This window comes from Heterodontus francisci, chromosome 4 (genome assembly GCF_036365525.1).
Source record: "Heterodontus francisci isolate sHetFra1 chromosome 4, sHetFra1.hap1, whole genome shotgun sequence".
Lineage (NCBI taxonomy): Eukaryota > Metazoa > Chordata > Chondrichthyes > Heterodontiformes > Heterodontidae > Heterodontus > Heterodontus francisci.
This window is the reverse complement of record NC_090374.1, coordinates 116,977,947-116,995,542: the sequence shown is the minus strand read 5'-3', so window position 1 is coordinate 116,995,542 and position 17,596 is coordinate 116,977,947. Positions and strand designations below refer to the sequence as shown.

At 43.3% G+C, this 17,596-nt stretch overlaps 1 protein-coding gene across 2 annotated transcripts in view; it reads left to right on the top strand.

The window, feature by feature from the left end:
• Positions 1 to 17,596, top strand: part of frmd3 (FERM domain containing 3) — a 387,539-nt gene that overhangs the window by 137,238 nt on the left and 232,705 nt on the right. Inside the window, exons 3-4 of one of the 2 annotated variants that reach the window (XM_068028873.1) lie at positions 1,976 to 2,018; positions 2,225 to 2,227. In XM_068028873.1, coding sequence (XP_067884974.1) covers positions 1,976 to 2,018; positions 2,225 to 2,227 — 46 coding nt within the window. The remainder of the gene's footprint in view (positions 1 to 1,975; positions 2,019 to 2,224; positions 2,228 to 17,596) is intronic. The other variant, XM_068028875.1, reaches the window with a different exon arrangement.

Genomic DNA, 17,596 nt, shown 5'->3' with positions numbered 1-17,596 from the left:
GCCCTTAAGTGGCTAATTAATAGCCATTTAAGGGCCTCTTCCCAATGCTGCTGGTATTCTATGTTTGGAGTTCACCCAGTAAAACAAGGTTAACTTCCATGCAGGCCTGGGAGGTGTTGGCTCCTCCATGGGCCATTTGTGGTCCACAGAGATCCCCTGGCAGCAAAGGTTGCCCCTCCGGGAACACCGCCCCCTCCTGCCCTCAATGACCACCTTCCCTCTTCTCCTTGCCGGGGCCAGCTGGACTGGGCCCGGTGACCCCGCCACACTTATCTGGGCTCCAGGGCTCTAGTGATAGGCCGGTCCTGAGCCTCTTGCAGTACCGTCCATAGATACTGTTCCCAGTGGCACTGACAATACCAATGAGCTGCCGCGGTGGTGGGTTATCCCCAAAGAGCCGAGGAGAGGTTATCCTCGCCTTTTAGGCTTGGTGTTGGGAACCCTGCTTGCTCCACAAAATTCAGCCTTAAATGAGGGCCTTGCACAAAAATAGATCCAGCGAGTATAGCAGACACTCCATCCCCTGCCTGTCTAATGTACATAGTGGTCAAAAATATCAACCCCATTAAGTTTGTTCTATATGTTGCGGTAAAGTGAGGAGGGGTCGAAGGGCTTCCCTCTTTTCCCTCTCCTTGTTTGACCACAACAGATTTAATTCTTTCTTAAAATAGATGTACTGGCCAATTCAGTAGGTGTTTGATTACTTACTTGTTATGATCATAACAAGAACCGACCGGACAGGTTGTCTTGAGTTTAACAAAGAAAGAGGTTAAATTTGTTGTACCTAGCCAGATTGTAGCCAGAGTATGCAAAGGTGGTCAGTCAACAAGCAGGATTTGAAAGCGTTCAAGCTGGAATGGAGAGCGAGAGAAACCCCACTTGGGTCTGTATGTGTCAGAGTCTAGAAGCTTCTCCTCTCTCAGCTGCAGAGCTGCAAAAAGACACAAGCTTAAAACCACAGATGGGAGGGCTTGTCACATGACAGTCACTCAGTGATTCAAACATAGCAATTAGCAGTATTTCTCGCTTGCTAAAAAGAACAGGTAGTTCCCTTAACCTTCCTGGATCTTGGCTGTTGTTGGGGAATGAGCAGGCATTTTCTCTCCCTCCTCAGAAGCCTTGTAATGTAGGATACAGCGTTGCAAATTAGGTAGCCATTCTAAGATGCCAGCAAAGTCATCTTTTTTATCTGTTTTTTAAAATTTCTTCAAAAATATAAATTCAGATCTCCAATCAGTGGATTAAAGAAAATTATCATACAACAAAGACAGTTGGTGTGACATATATAATGTGGAACTGACTACTGTTGAAAAATAAAATTTTAGCTTTTCTGCTTACCAGTTTCAAGAAATTGTTTCTGAATTTTTTGAAAGAAATATCTGACTGACAATATATCTTATTTTATTGCTCTTTGTCACTTTTTCTTTCACCCAGGCTGATTCATGTGATCAGATCACAGATTTTTGATGAGTTCTGTTTGAAGGATGTTCAAATGTAGTTACTGATGTTGTTTAAAGCATTCCAATTTCAACTACATTGCACCCTCTGCTCTCCAACCATCCCATAAGATGGCATGTTCCACATTTGCTGTAGGTATTCAGCTGAGTGCTGATGAAATTCAGGACAGGTTATAACATGTTAACATTAAAATCTAAAGTTTTTTGAAAAAGTATTGTAACTGGGAGGCTACTGTGATTGCTTAATGATCTTTTTAATTCCTCGAGAAACACAAGAGATTTTTTTGTCTCAATTGCATTTGAAATTTACATTTTGTTTGGTATGCACACTGTAAATGCTGACCAAATAATTCTTTGTTTTGTAGGTTCACATTCATAAATATAAGCAATTGAACCTTTGAGATTCATTGGCAACTATATCACATACACAAAGCAATCTTTGTGTGTGTGTGAGAGAGACAAAGTGAAAAAGATATGTAATAATTTCTAATTATCAATCTTTGATTTTTATTACATAGCATTGGCTGGAACCCAACAAGTCAGTTGTGAAGCAAATGAAATGTAAGTCTTGGCAGATTTTCTTCTTTGTAAATGTTGGTTGAAAATGTTGACTATTCTATGTACATCAGGCTTACACTGTACACTGACATTATCAGCTGATTGGGAGAAATGCTAACAAATTCAGACGAATTTATCTCGTGCAGTTCAGTTGTTTCACTGTTTGGTGATGGATTATTTAGAAACTACTGTCTCTCTGTATTTCTGAGCTGGTTACTTCCACTTGGACATCTTGTATGGTTGCATTATATGTTGTTTTAGTTAGTTATTGATTCTCTAGTATGAATGGAGCATCTTGAAATGATTCTAATCAATAAATAGGACAATTAAAGGTCCTTTAGTTACATCCATAATTTCTAGTACTTTGTACATCCATCACAGAAATATCTTAAGTCATCTACATTGGACTAATAACCACATTTTGGCTGGGTAATTGACTTTGTTACTGTTTCCGCCGCAAAGTGGTCAATGCGCCTGCAACACATGCCCAACAATGAAGACCTGATGATTGTTAGAAATTGAGCCTTGCTTCTCATGGGGCATTCTGTGCAATTGTCTGGTCGGGTCCTTCTCACAATTGGAGGGCTAAGATGAAGAGCCAGCCCACATATAGATCTGGGGAGGGGAAGGGGTATGGTGGGGGGAAGCAGTAAACAAGTGAGCATGCCGAGTGTGAGGGCTGTCAGTGGCCTGCCTTATTGCTCTGGAACCAGGAAAAAAGTTAGCTGGTCTTCGGAGGCCTCCGGTGGTCACTTTAAGAATCACCGATTAGGATGCTATTGACTTGGAAAACTAAGGGGAGTATGCGTGGTGCTTTGCACTTCAAAGTTGTCGGATGTGCATATGGCAGCTGATGCACCTCCGGGAGGGTGCAGGACATAGCAATATTGGAAATTGACATTCAACCCCCATCCCCGCAACTCCTACTTGTGTGATGGGGATCAGTTTCTCCCCCTTTGTCTGTTCTTCCTTGTCAGATTTTTTTTAAGCACTGGTTGATCTCCTGTGGCATTGCTCATGGTGACTCAGATGTTATGCTGCTTCAAGGTGGGGAGGAGCTGTTATGCATAGGTGCCAGCTCCCCATATAATCAGGTGCAGATACCTGAGACCTGTGTACCCAAAATGCACATAATGTGCAACAGTGACACCCTGAAGTGGTTTGAACATTTGAAGTTTGTGCACCCAAGTATGTAAGGCTCCTTGCAGCCTATTATTTTACATAAATGAGGCGTCTTTCCCATTGTGTGATTGGGGGGCGTGAATGCCACTCATTGGGCTGATTTCCTGTATGAAATGTATGCTGCTAGTCAGGCTTATTACCTTCAGTTGGATTCTTATCATTAAAGGTACATTTCTGGTCTTGCTGTGTAGTTTGGCAATTGATTGTTTCTGTATATTTCTGCCCTGTTTTAGTCAGGATGGACAAACAAAATTACTGAACCTTATTTGGGTCACACTGATAGCTAGTAACAGTTGTACTCATCCATTCTCAGTTACTGTAAAGCTATAGTTGGTGGAGAGAATATTCACACCAGCTACAGCTATTCCTATGAACTTCTCTATCTATTTGCAGGTTATTTTGGAGGAGTATCAGAGAAAACATGCCAGGTAGTTCAGATTGCACCTTAGATATACAGGGCTATACAGGGCCAGGGTCTCTTAACTGGACCTGCATAAAGAAAACTGTAAGCACTGGCCAGGATTCCTGGAACTCATTTTCATATGCCTACAGTAAAACTTGAAGACCAGTTCCGGTTAGGAATGGCTCTGTCAGCAACAGTCAAAGTTCCTGTGCTGCAACTGACAGCTCAGTGCAGTACTGCATTGTTGGAGGTGTCATTTTTCAGATGTTAAACTGAGCCCATGGGCTGGATTTTACGTTGGGTGGACAGAAGCTGTCCACTGACATAAAAGTCGGTGGTGAACCCTCTTCCGCCTCACCTGGGGATCCGTCCCGCATTTTATGGGTCCCCAGGCTTTAATTGTTCTGAGGCTGGACTGCCACCCACTTGAGGGAGGAAGTGCTGCCTCATTGAGCTGCCGGCCAATCTGCGGGCCGGCAGTTTTTAGTCCCAGCAGCGCCCACAGTATGGTGGCCACTGCTGGGACTGCAGCCCAGATGACCGAAGAGGATGCCTGGGAGCTGGGATCCAAGGTGAGTTTTGGTTGCCTCGCCGGGGGTAATGGGTCGGATCCCAGTGAGGCAAGCGTGGTTGTTTGGGGGAATGAGGAGAGTGTCTTGGTTCCTGGGGGTGGTTGGGGAAGTGGGGGCAGCCCTCAATCGGGCACCCTGCCCGATTGTCAGGGCCCACCCCCAGGGCTTTGAGAGGCCGTCAGCTTTTACGGGGCGGTCTTTCCCAGCTCCAGGACGCCCGCTTGCCACACATAAAATCCGCGTGGAGGCAGGCGAAGGCCCTTAAGTGACCGTTAATTGGCAACTGAAGGGCCTTGATTGGCCTGGGGCGGGCAGCCCATTTCTCACCTCCACCCTCCCCCCCCCCCACGTAAAGTGGGGTGGAGGCGGGAACGGGTCGGGATGGCCTCCCGGAGCCTCCTGCTCCATTTTACGCCACCCCTGCCCCGCCAGCATCCGGCTTGTTGGGATGGCGTAAAATTCCGGCCCATGTCTCAAGTGAATGTAAAATATTCCGTGGCACTATTTGAAGTAGAGCAGGGAATTCTCATGGTGTTTGTGTCAAAACCATCAATTATTTGGCCGTTATTTAGTATCCTGCTTATGGAATCTTGCCATGAGCATATTGCCTGTCACTGTAGTTAAGAAGTAATCCATAGATAGTGGGATATGCTGAGGATATGGTAAGGTTGCTATACAAATGCAGGGTATTTGTTTTTAACCACCCAACCCTTTCATGAATAGCGTTGTCCCACCAATGCATAATCGTCCTCTCCACATGTGCATAATTCCTATGCCAAATAAGGATGTCCCTCCAGTGGGCCAGTTGTACATCAGGATCTATGAGAGCTCATGTCTCCTCAATCACCTAAATTGGCCTCATACCAAAAAAATACACATTGTAATTTCTGTCAATGCAACTTTGATAATCCCTACAATGCCTGATGCTGTGATCATTGTGTTTTGTCCTGCTGCTTCCCCTTAGTTAGAGTGTATGGGTGTGTCTTGTACTGTATAAACTTGTGTTACTTTCTAAGTGTTCCCTTAGTGGGACGAGGAAATAACATGGATGGTGGCTGGGTGTCAGTACTTGCTTCTAGGGATGGAGGTGCCCAGTCCCTTCCACTGCTGGTTATGAACATTGCCCTGCATGTGTTGGCACTATGACCAGTGTTGCAGTGACTGCTTGAGCCTGTTTGATCGGTGATACAACTGTGGCCATTTGAGTGGGGTACTAGGAAGGATGGGATGTGGAATTGTCTTGAAAGACAACCACCATCATCTCTACAAACTCTTATATAGTCCCCTGCTTCTGGGCATTTCAGAGGTGGGGAGTTTGGTGGGGGAGGGGAGCTGGGGGTAGTTGGTGGTGCTGAAGCAGACCTGGGCGGCAATGCTAGTAATGAGGTGGTTGAAGCCCTGCCTTACGGGTGTTTGTATTTGATTTCTTAAAATTCTGAAATCAGAGGAAAGAGACAGTTGTAGGTTTGAGCTCCAGGAGTAGATTTTAACATTTGGCAAGGGTGGAAAACAGGTGGTGGCGATCGGCCTTCCATAATTACTCCACATATCAGACAGAGTGCATAATGGGTGGCCCATCCTCTGCTCCACATATCAGTCAGAGAGTATAATGGATGGATGATCCACTACTCCACATATCAGACAGAATGTATAATGGGAGACTGATCCACGACTCAACATGTTGGATAGAGTGTATAATGAGAGACTGATCCACTACTCCACATATCAGACAGAGTGCAGAATGGGAAACTGATCCATTACTCCACATATCGGACAGAGTGTATAATGGAAGACTAATCCGCTCCTCCACATATCAGACAGAGTGTATAATGAGAGACTGATCCATTACTCCACATATCGGACAGAGTGTATAATGGAAGACTAATCCGCTCCTCCACATATCAGACAGAGTGTATAATGGGAGACTGATCCACGACTCCACATATCAGACAGAGTGTATAATGGGAGACTGATCCACCCCTCCACATATCAGACAGAGTGTCCAATGGGAGACGAAGCCACTCCTCCACATATCAGACAGAGTGTATAATGGGAGACGAAGCCACTACTCCACATATCAGACAGAGTGTACAATGGGAGACGAAGCCACTCCTCCACATATCAGACAGAGTGTATAATGGGAGACTAATCCACTCCTCCACATATCAGTCAGAGTGTATAATGGAAGACAAACCCACTACTCCAAATATCAGACAGAGTGTATAATGGGAGACTAATCCACTCCTCCACATATCAGACAGAGTGTATAATGGGAGACGAAGCCACTCCTCCACATATCAGACAGAGTGTACAATGGAAGACTAATCCACTCCTCCACATATCAGACAGAGTGTATAATGGAAGACAAACCCACTACTCCAAATATCAGACAGAGTGTATAATGGAAGACTAATCTACTCCTCCACATATCAGACAGAGTGTATAATGGAAGACAAACCCACTACTCCAAATATCAGACAGAGTGTATAATGGAAGACAAACCCACTACTCCAAATATCAGACAGAGTGTATAATGGAAGACAAACCCACTACTCCAAATATCAGACAGTGTGTATAATGGAAGACAAACCCACTACTCCAAATATCAGACAGAGTGTATAATGGGAGACTGATCCACTACTCCACATATCAGACAGAGTGTACAATGGGAGACAAACCCACTACTCCACATATCAGACAGAGTGTACAATGGGAGACAAACCCACTACTCCAAATATCAGACAGAGTGTATAATGGAAGACAAACCCACGACTCCAAATATCAGTCAGAGTGTATAATGGGAGACTAATCCACTCCTCCACATATCAGACAGAGTGTACAATGGGAGACGAAGCCACTCCTCCACATATTAGACAGAGTGTCCCATGGGAGACGAAGCCACTCCTCCACATATCAGACAGAGTGTATAATGGGAGACGAAGCCACTCCTCCACATATCAGACAGAGTGTCTAATGGGAGACGAAGCCACTCCTCCACATATCAGACAGAGTGTACAATGGAAGACTAATCCACTGCTCCACATATCAGACAGAGTGTATAATGGAAGACTAATCCACTCCTCCACATATCAGACAGAGTGTCTAATGGGAGACGAAACCACTCCTCCACATATCAGACAGAGTGTACAATGGAAGACTAATCCACTCCTCCACATATCAGACAGAGTGTCTAATGGGAGACAAACCCACTACTCCAAATATCAGACAGAGTGTACAATGGAAGACTAATCCACTCCTCCACATATCAGACAGAGTGTATAATGGAAGACAAACCCACTACTCCAAATATCAGACAGAGTGTATAATGGGAGACGAAGCCACTACTCCAAATATCAGTCAGAGTGTATAATGGGAGACTAATCCACTCCTCCACATATCAGACAGAGTGTATAATGGAAGACTAATCCACTCCTCCACATATCAGACAGAGTGTCTAATGGGAGACGAAGCCACTCCTCCACATATCAGACAGAGTGTACAATGGAAGACTAATCCACTCCTCCACATATCAGACAGAGTGTCTAATGGGAGACAAACCCACTACTCCAAATATCAGACAGAGTGTACAATGGAAGACTAATCCACTCCTCCACATATCAGACAGAGTGTATAATGGAAGACAAACCCACTACTCCAAATATCAGACAGAGTATATAATGGGAGACTGATCCACTACTCCACATATCAGTCAGAGTGTATAATGGAAGACAAACCCACTACTCCAAATATCAGTCAGAGTGTATAATGGGAGACTAATCCACTCCTCCACATATCAGTCAGAGTGTATAATGGAAGACAAACCCACTACTCCAAAGATCAGACAGAGTGTACAATGGAAGACTAATCCACTCCTCCACATATCAGACAGAGTGTATAATGGAAGACAAACCCACTACTCCACATATCAGACAGAGTGTATAATGGGAGACTGATCCACTCCTCCACATATCAGACAGAGTGTCTAATGGGAGACAAAGCCACTCCTCCACATATCAGTCAGAGTGTATAATGGGAGACGAAGCCACTCCTCCACATATCAGTCAGAGTGTATAATGGGAGACGAAGCCACTCCTCCACATATCAGACAGAGTGTATAATGGGAGACGAAGCCACTCCTCCAAATATCAGACAGAGTGTATAATGGAAGGCTAATCCACTACTCCAAATATCAGTCAGAGTGTATAATGGGAGACTAATCCACTCCTCCACATATCAGTCAGAGTGTATAATGGAAGAAAAACCCACTACTCCAAATATCAGACAGAGTGTATAATGGGAGACTAATCCACTCCTCCACATATCAGTCAGAGTGTATAATGGAAGACAAACCCACTACTCCAAATATCAGACAGAGTGTATAATGGAAGACAAACCCACTACTCCAAATATCAGACAGAGTGTATAATGGAAGACAAACCCACTACTCCAAATATCAGACAGAGTGTATAATGGAAGACAAACCCACTACTCCAAATATCAGACAGAGTGTATAATGGAAGACAAACCCACTACTCCACATATCAGACAGAGTGTATAATGGAAGACAAAGCCACTACTCCAAATATCAGACAGAGTGTATAATGGGAGACTAATCCACTCCTCCACATATCAGTCAGAGTGTATAATGGAAGACAAACCCACTACTCCAAATATCAGACAGAGTGTATAATGGAAGACAAACCCACTACTCCAAATATCAGACAGAGTGTATAATGGAAGACAAACCCACTACTCCACATATCAGACAGAGTGTATAATGGAAGACAAACCCACTACTCCAAATATCAGACAGAGTGTATAATGGAAGACAAACCCACTACTCCAAATATCAGACAAAGTGTATAATGGAAGACAAACCCACTACTCCAAATATCAGACAGAGTGTATAATGGAAGACAAACCCACTGCTCCAAATATCAGACAGAGTGTATAATGGAAGAGTGATCCACTCCTCCACATATCAGACAGAGTGTACAATGGAAGACAAACCCACTACTCCAAATATCAGACAGAGTGTATAATGGGAGATTGATCCATTATTCCAAATGTCGGACAGAGTGTATAATGGAAGACTAATCCACGACTCCACATGTCCGACAGTGTGTATAATGGGAGACTGATCCATCACTCCACATGTCGGACAGAGTGTATAATGGAAGACTAATCCACGACTCCACATATCAGACAGAGTGTATAATGGGAGACTAATCCACGACTCCACATATCAGACAGAGTGTATAATGGGAGACTGATCCATAACTCCACATGTCGGACAGAGTGTATAATGGAAGTCTAATCCACGACTCCACAGATCAGACAGAGTATATAAAAGGAGACTAATCCACTCCTCCACATATCAGACAGAGTGTATAATGGAAGACTAATCCGCTCCTCCACATATCAGACAGAGTGTATAATGAGAGACTGATCCATTACTCCACATATCAGACAGAGTGTATCATGAGAGACTGATCCATTACTCCACATATCGGACAGAGTGTATAATGGAAGACTAATCCGCTCCTCCACATATCAGACAGAGTGTATAATGAGAGACTGATCCATTACTCCACATATCGGACAGAGTGTATAATGGAAGACTAATCCGCTCCTCCACATATCAGACAGAGTGTATAATGGGAGACTGATCCACTACTCCACATATCAGACAGAGTGTATAATGGGAGACTAATCCACTCCTCCACATATCAGACAGAGTGTATAATGGAAGACTTATCCACCCCATCACATATCAGACAGAGTGTATAATGGAAGACTAATCCACTCCTCCACATATCAGACAGAGTGTATAATGGAAGACAAACCCACTACTCCAAATATCAGACAGAGTGTATAATGGGAGACGAAGCCACTACTCCAAATATCAGTCAGAGTGTATAATGGGAGACTAATCCACTCCTCCACATATCAGTCAGAGTGTATAATGGAAGACAAACCCACTACTCCAAATATCAGACAGAGTGTACAATGGAAGACTAATCCACTCCTCCACATATCAGACAGAGTGTATAATGGAAGACAAACCCACTACTCCAAATATCAGACAGAGTATATAATGGGAGACTGATCCACTACTCCACATATCAGTCAGAGTGTATAATGGAAGACAAACCCACTACTCCAAATATCAGTCAGAGTGTATAATGGGAGACTAATCCACTCCTCCACATATCAGTCAGAGTGTATAATGGAAGACAAACCCACTACTCCAAAGATCAGACAGAGTGTACAATGGAAGACTAATCCACTCCTCCACATATCAGACAGAGTGTATAATGGAAGACAAACCCACTACTCCACATATCAGACAGAGTGTATAATGGGAGACTGATCCAATCCTCCACATATCAGACAGAGTGTCTAATGGGAGACAAAGCCACTCCTCCACATATCAGTCAGAGTGTATAATGGGAGACGAAGCCACTCCTCCACATATCAGTCAAAGTGTATAATGGGAGACGAAGCCACTCCTCCACATATCAGACAGAGTGTATAATGGGAGACGAAGCCACTCCTCCAAATATCAGACAGAGTGTATAATGGAAGGCTAATCCACTACTCCAAATATCAGGCAGAGTGTATAATGGGAGACTAATCCACTCCTCCACATATCAGTCAGAGTGTATAATGGAAGAAAAACCCACTACTCCAAATATCAGACAGAGTGTATAATGGGAGACGAAGCCACTCCTCCACATATCAGACAGAGTGTATAATGGGAGACGAAGCCACTACTCCACATATCAGACAGAGTGTACAATGGGAGACGAAGCCACTCCTCCACATATCAGACAGAGTGTATAATGGGAGACTAATCCACTCCTCCACATATCAGTCAGAGTGTATAATGGAAGACAAACCCACTACTCCAAATATCAGACAGAGTGTATAATGGGAGACTAATCCACTCCTCCACATATCAGACAGAGTGTATAATGGGAGACGAAGCCACTCCTCCACATATCAGACAGAGTGTACAATGGAAGACTAATCCACTCCTCCACATATCAGACAGAGTGTATAATGGAAGACAAACCCACTACTCCAAATATCAGACAGAGTGTATAATGGAAGACTAATCTACTCCTCCACATATCAGACAGAGTGTATAATGGAAGACAAACCCACTACTCCAAATATCAGACAGAGTGTATAATGGAAGACAAACCCACTACTCCAAATATCAGACAGAGTGTATAATGGAAGACAAACCCACTACTCCAAATATCAGACAGTGTGTATAATGGAAGACAAACCCACTACTCCAAATATCAGACAGAGTGTATAATGGGAGACTGATCCACTACTCCACATATCAGACAGAGTGTACAATGGGAGACAAACCCACTACTCCACATATCAGACAGAGTGTACAATGGGAGACAAACCCACTACTCCAAATATCAGACAGAGTGTATAATGGAAGACAAACCCACGACTCCAAATATCAGTCAGAGTGTATAATGGGAGACTAATCCACTCCTCCACATATCAGACAGAGTGTACAATGGGAGACGAAGCCACTCCTCCACATATTAGACAGAGTGTCCCATGGGAGACGAAGCCACTCCTCCACATATCAGACAGAGTGTATAATGGGAGACGAAGCCACTCCTCCACATATCAGACAGAGTGTCTAATGGGAGACGAAGCCACTCCTCCACATATCAGACAGAGTGTACAATGGAAGACTAATCCACTGCTCCACATATCAGACAGAGTGTATAATGGAAGACTAATCCACTCCTCCACATATCAGACAGAGTGTCTAATGGGAGACGAAACCACTCCTCCACATATCAGACAGAGTGTACAATGGAAGACTAATCCACTCCTCCACATATCAGACAGAGTGTCTAATGGGAGACAAACCCACTACTCCAAATATCAGACAGAGTGTACAATGGAAGACTAATCCACTCCTCCACATATCAGACAGAGTGTATAATGGAAGACAAACCCACTACTCCAAATATCAGACAGAGTGTATAATGGGAGACGAAGCCACTACTCCAAATATCAGTCAGAGTGTATAATGGGAGACTAATCCACTCCTCCACATATCAGACAGAGTGTATAATGGAAGACTAATCCACTCCTCCACATATCAGACAGAGTGTCTAATGGGAGACGAAGCCACTCCTCCACATATCAGACAGAGTGTACAATGGAAGACTAATCCACTCCTCCACATATCAGACAGAGTGTCTAATGGGAGACAAACCCACTACTCCAAATATCAGACAGAGTGTACAATGGAAGACTAATCCACTCCTCCACATATCAGACAGAGTGTATAATGGAAGACAAACCCACTACTCCAAATATCAGACAGAGTATATAATGGGAGACTGATCCACTACTCCACATATCAGTCAGAGTGTATAATGGAAGACAAACCCACTACTCCAAATATCAGTCAGAGTGTATAATGGGAGACTAATCCACTCCTCCACATATCAGTCAGAGTGTATAATGGAAGACAAACCCACTACTCCAAAGATCAGACAGAGTGTACAATGGAAGACTAATCCACTCCTCCACATATCAGACAGAGTGTATAATGGAAGACAAACCCACTACTCCACATATCAGACAGAGTGTATAATGGGAGACTGATCCACTCCTCCACATATCAGACAGAGTGTCTAATGGGAGACAAAGCCACTCCTCCACATATCAGTCAGAGTGTATAATGGGAGACGAAGCCACTCCTCCACATATCAGTCAGAGTGTATAATGGGAGACGAAGCCACTCCTCCACATATCAGACAGAGTGTATAATGGGAGACGAAGCCACTCCTCCAAATATCAGACAGAGTGTATAATGGAAGGCTAATCCACTACTCCAAATATCAGTCAGAGTGTATAATGGGAGACTAATCCACTCCTCCACATATCAGTCAGAGTGTATAATGGAAGAAAAACCCACTACTCCAAATATCAGACAGAGTGTATAATGGGAGACTAATCCACTCCTCCACATATCAGTCAGAGTGTATAATGGAAGACAAACCCACTACTCCAAATATCAGACAGAGTGTATAATGGAAGACAAACCCACTACTCCAAATATCAGACAGAGTGTATAATGGAAGACAAACCCACTACTCCAAATATCAGACAGAGTGTATAATGGAAGACAAACCCACTACTCCAAATATCAGACAGAGTGTATAATGGAAGACAAACCCACTACTCCACATATCAGACAGAGTGTATAATGGAAGACAAAGCCACTACTCCAAATATCAGACAGAGTGTATAATGGGAGACTAATCCACTCCTCCACATATCAGTCAGAGTGTATAATGGAAGACAAACCCACTACTCCAAATATCAGACAGAGTGTATAATGGAAGACAAACCCACTACTCCAAATATCAGACAGAGTGTATAATGGAAGACAAACCCACTACTCCACATATCAGACAGAGTGTATAATGGAAGACAAACCCACTACTCCAAATATCAGACAGAGTGTATAATGGAAGACAAACCCACTACTCCAAATATCAGACAAAGTGTATAATGGAAGACAAACCCACTACTCCAAATATCAGACAGAGTGTATAATGGAAGACAAACCCACTGCTCCAAATATCAGACAGAGTGTATAATGGAAGAGTGATCCACTCCTCCACATATCAGACAGAGTGTACAATGGAAGACAAACCCACTACTCCAAATATCAGACAGAGTGTATAATGGGAGATTGATCCATTATTCCAAATGTCGGACAGAGTGTATAATGGAAGACTAATCCACGACTCCACATGTCCGACAGTGTGTATAATGGGAGACTGATCCATCACTCCACATGTCGGACAGAGTGTATAATGGAAGACTAATCCACGACTCCACATATCAGACAGAGTGTATAATGGGAGACTAATCCACGACTCCACATATCAGACAGAGTGTATAATGGGAGACTGATCCATAACTCCACATGTCGGACAGAGTGTATAATGGAAGTCTAATCCACGACTCCACAGATCAGACAGAGTATATAAAAGGAGACTAATCCACTCCTCCACATATCAGACAGAGTGTATAATGGAAGACTAATCCGCTCCTCCACATATCAGACAGAGTGTATAATGAGAGACTGATCCATTACTCCACATATCAGACAGAGTGTATCATGAGAGACTGATCCATTACTCCACATATCGGACAGAGTGTATAATGGAAGACTAATCCGCTCCTCCACATATCAGACAGAGTGTATAATGAGAGACTGATCCATTACTCCACATATCGGACAGAGTGTATAATGGAAGACTAATCCGCTCCTCCACATATCAGACAGAGTGTATAATGGGAGACTGATCCACTACTCCACATATCAGACAGAGTGTATAATGGGAGACTAATCCACTCCTCCACATATCAGACAGAGTGTATAATGGAAGACTTATCCACCCCATCACATATCAGACAGAGTGTATAATGGAAGACTAATCCACTCCTCCACATATCAGACAGAGTGTATAATGGAAGACAAACCCACTACTCCAAATATCAGACAGAGTGTATAATGGGAGACGAAGCCACTACTCCAAATATCAGTCAGAGTGTATAATGGGAGACTAATCCACTCCTCCACATATCAGTCAGAGTGTATAATGGAAGACAAACCCACTACTCCAAATATCAGACAGAGTGTACAATGGAAGACTAATCCACTCCTCCACATATCAGACAGAGTGTATAATGGAAGACAAACCCACTACTCCAAATATCAGACAGAGTATATAATGGGAGACTGATCCACTACTCCACATATCAGTCAGAGTGTATAATGGAAGACAAACCCACTACTCCAAATATCAGTCAGAGTGTATAATGGGAGACTAATCCACTCCTCCACATATCAGTCAGAGTGTATAATGGAAGACAAACCCACTACTCCAAAGATCAGACAGAGTGTACAATGGAAGACTAATCCACTCCTCCACATATCAGACAGAGTGTATAATGGAAGACAAACCCACTACTCCACATATCAGACAGAGTGTATAATGGGAGACTGATCCAATCCTCCACATATCAGACAGAGTGTCTAATGGGAGACAAAGCCACTCCTCCACATATCAGTCAGAGTGTATAATGGGAGACGAAGCCACTCCTCCACATATCAGTCAAAGTGTATAATGGGAGACGAAGCCACTCCTCCACATATCAGACAGAGTGTATAATGGGAGACGAAGCCACTCCTCCAAATATCAGACAGAGTGTATAATGGAAGGCTAATCCACTACTCCAAATATCAGTCAGAGTGTATAATGGGAGACTAATCCACTCCTCCACATATCAGTCAGAGTGTATAATGGAAGAAAAACCCACTACTCCAAATATCAGACAGAGTGTATAATGGGAGACTAATCCACTCCTCCACATATCAGTCAGAGTGTATAATGGAAGACAAACCCACTACTCCAAATATCAGACAGAGTGTATAATGGAAGACAAACCCACTACTCCAAATATCAGACAGAGTGTATAATGGAAGACAAACCCACTACTCCACATATCAGACAGAGTGTATAATGGAAGACAAAGCCACTACTCCAAATATCAGACAGAGTGTATAATGGAAGACAAACCCACTACTCCAAATATCAGACAGAGTGTATAATGGAAGACAAACCCACTACTCCAAATATCAGACAAAGTGTATAATGGAAGACAAACCCACTACTCCAAATATCAGACAGAGTGTATAATGGAAGACAAACCCACTACTCCAAATATCAGACAGAGTGTATAATGGAAGAGTGATCCACTCCTCCACATATCAGACAGAGTGTACAATGGAAGACAAACCCACTACTCCAAATATCAGACAGAGTGTATAATGGGAGATTGATCCATTATTCCAAATGTCGGACAGAGTGTATAATGGAAGACTAATCCACGACTCCACATGTCCGACAGTGTGTATAATGGGAGACTGATCCATCACTCCACATGTCGGACAGAGTGTATAATGGAAGACTAATCCACGACTCCACATATCAGACAGAGTGTATAATGGGAGACTAATCCACGACTCCACATATCAGACAGAGTGTATAATGGGAGACTGATCCATAACTCCACATGTCGGACAGAGTGTATAATGGAAGTCTAATCCACGACTCCACAGATCAGACAGAGTATATAAAAGGAGACTAATCCACTCCTCCACATATCAGACAGAGTGTATAATGGAAGACTAATCCGCTCCTCCACATATCAGACAGAGTGTATAATGAGAGACTGATCCATTACTCCACATATCAGACAGAGTGTATAATGAGAGACTGATCCATTACTCCACATATCGGACAGAGTGTATAATGGAAGACCAATCCGCTCCTCCACATATCAGACAGAGTGTATAATGAGAGACTGATCCATTACTCCACATATCGGACAGAGTGTATAATGGAAGACTAATCCGCTCCTCCACATATCAGACAGAGTGTATAATGGGAGACTGATCCACTACTCCACATATCAGACAGAGTGTATAATGGGAGACTAATCCACTCCTCCACATATCAGACAGAGTGTCTAATGGGAGACGAAGCCACTCCTCCACATATCAGTCTGAGTGTATAATGGAAGACAAACCCACTACTCCAAATATCAGACAGAGTGTATAATGGAAGACTAATCCACTCCTCCACATATCAGACACAGTGTATAATGGAAGACAAACCCACTCCTCCACATATCAGACAGGGTGTATAATGGAAGACTAATCCACTCCTCCACATATCAGACAGAGTGTATAATGGAAGACAAACCCACGACTCCAAATATCAGACAGAGTATATAATGGGAGACTGATGCACTACTCCACATATCAATCAGAGTGTATAATGGAAGACAAACCCACTACTCCAAATATCAGTCAGAGTGTATAATGGGAGACTAATCCACTCCTCCACATATCAGTCAGAGTGTATAATGGAAGACAAACCCACTACTCCAAAGATCAGACAGAGTGTACAATGGAAGACTATTCCACTCCTCCACATATCAGACAGAGTGTATAATGGGAGACTAATCCACTCCTCCACATATCAGTCAGAGTGTATAATGGAAGACAAACCCACTACTCCAAAGATCAGACAGAGTGTACAATGGAAGACTAATCCACTCCTCCACATATCAGACAGAGTGTACAATGGAAGACTAATCCACTCCTCCACATATCAGACAGAGTGTATAATGGAAGACAAACCCACTACTCCACATATCAGACAGAGTGTATAATGGGAGACTGATCCACTCCTCCACATATCAGACAGAGTGTCTAATGGGAGACGAAGCCACTCCTCCGCATATCAGTCAGAGTGTATAATGGGAGACGAAGCCACTCCTCC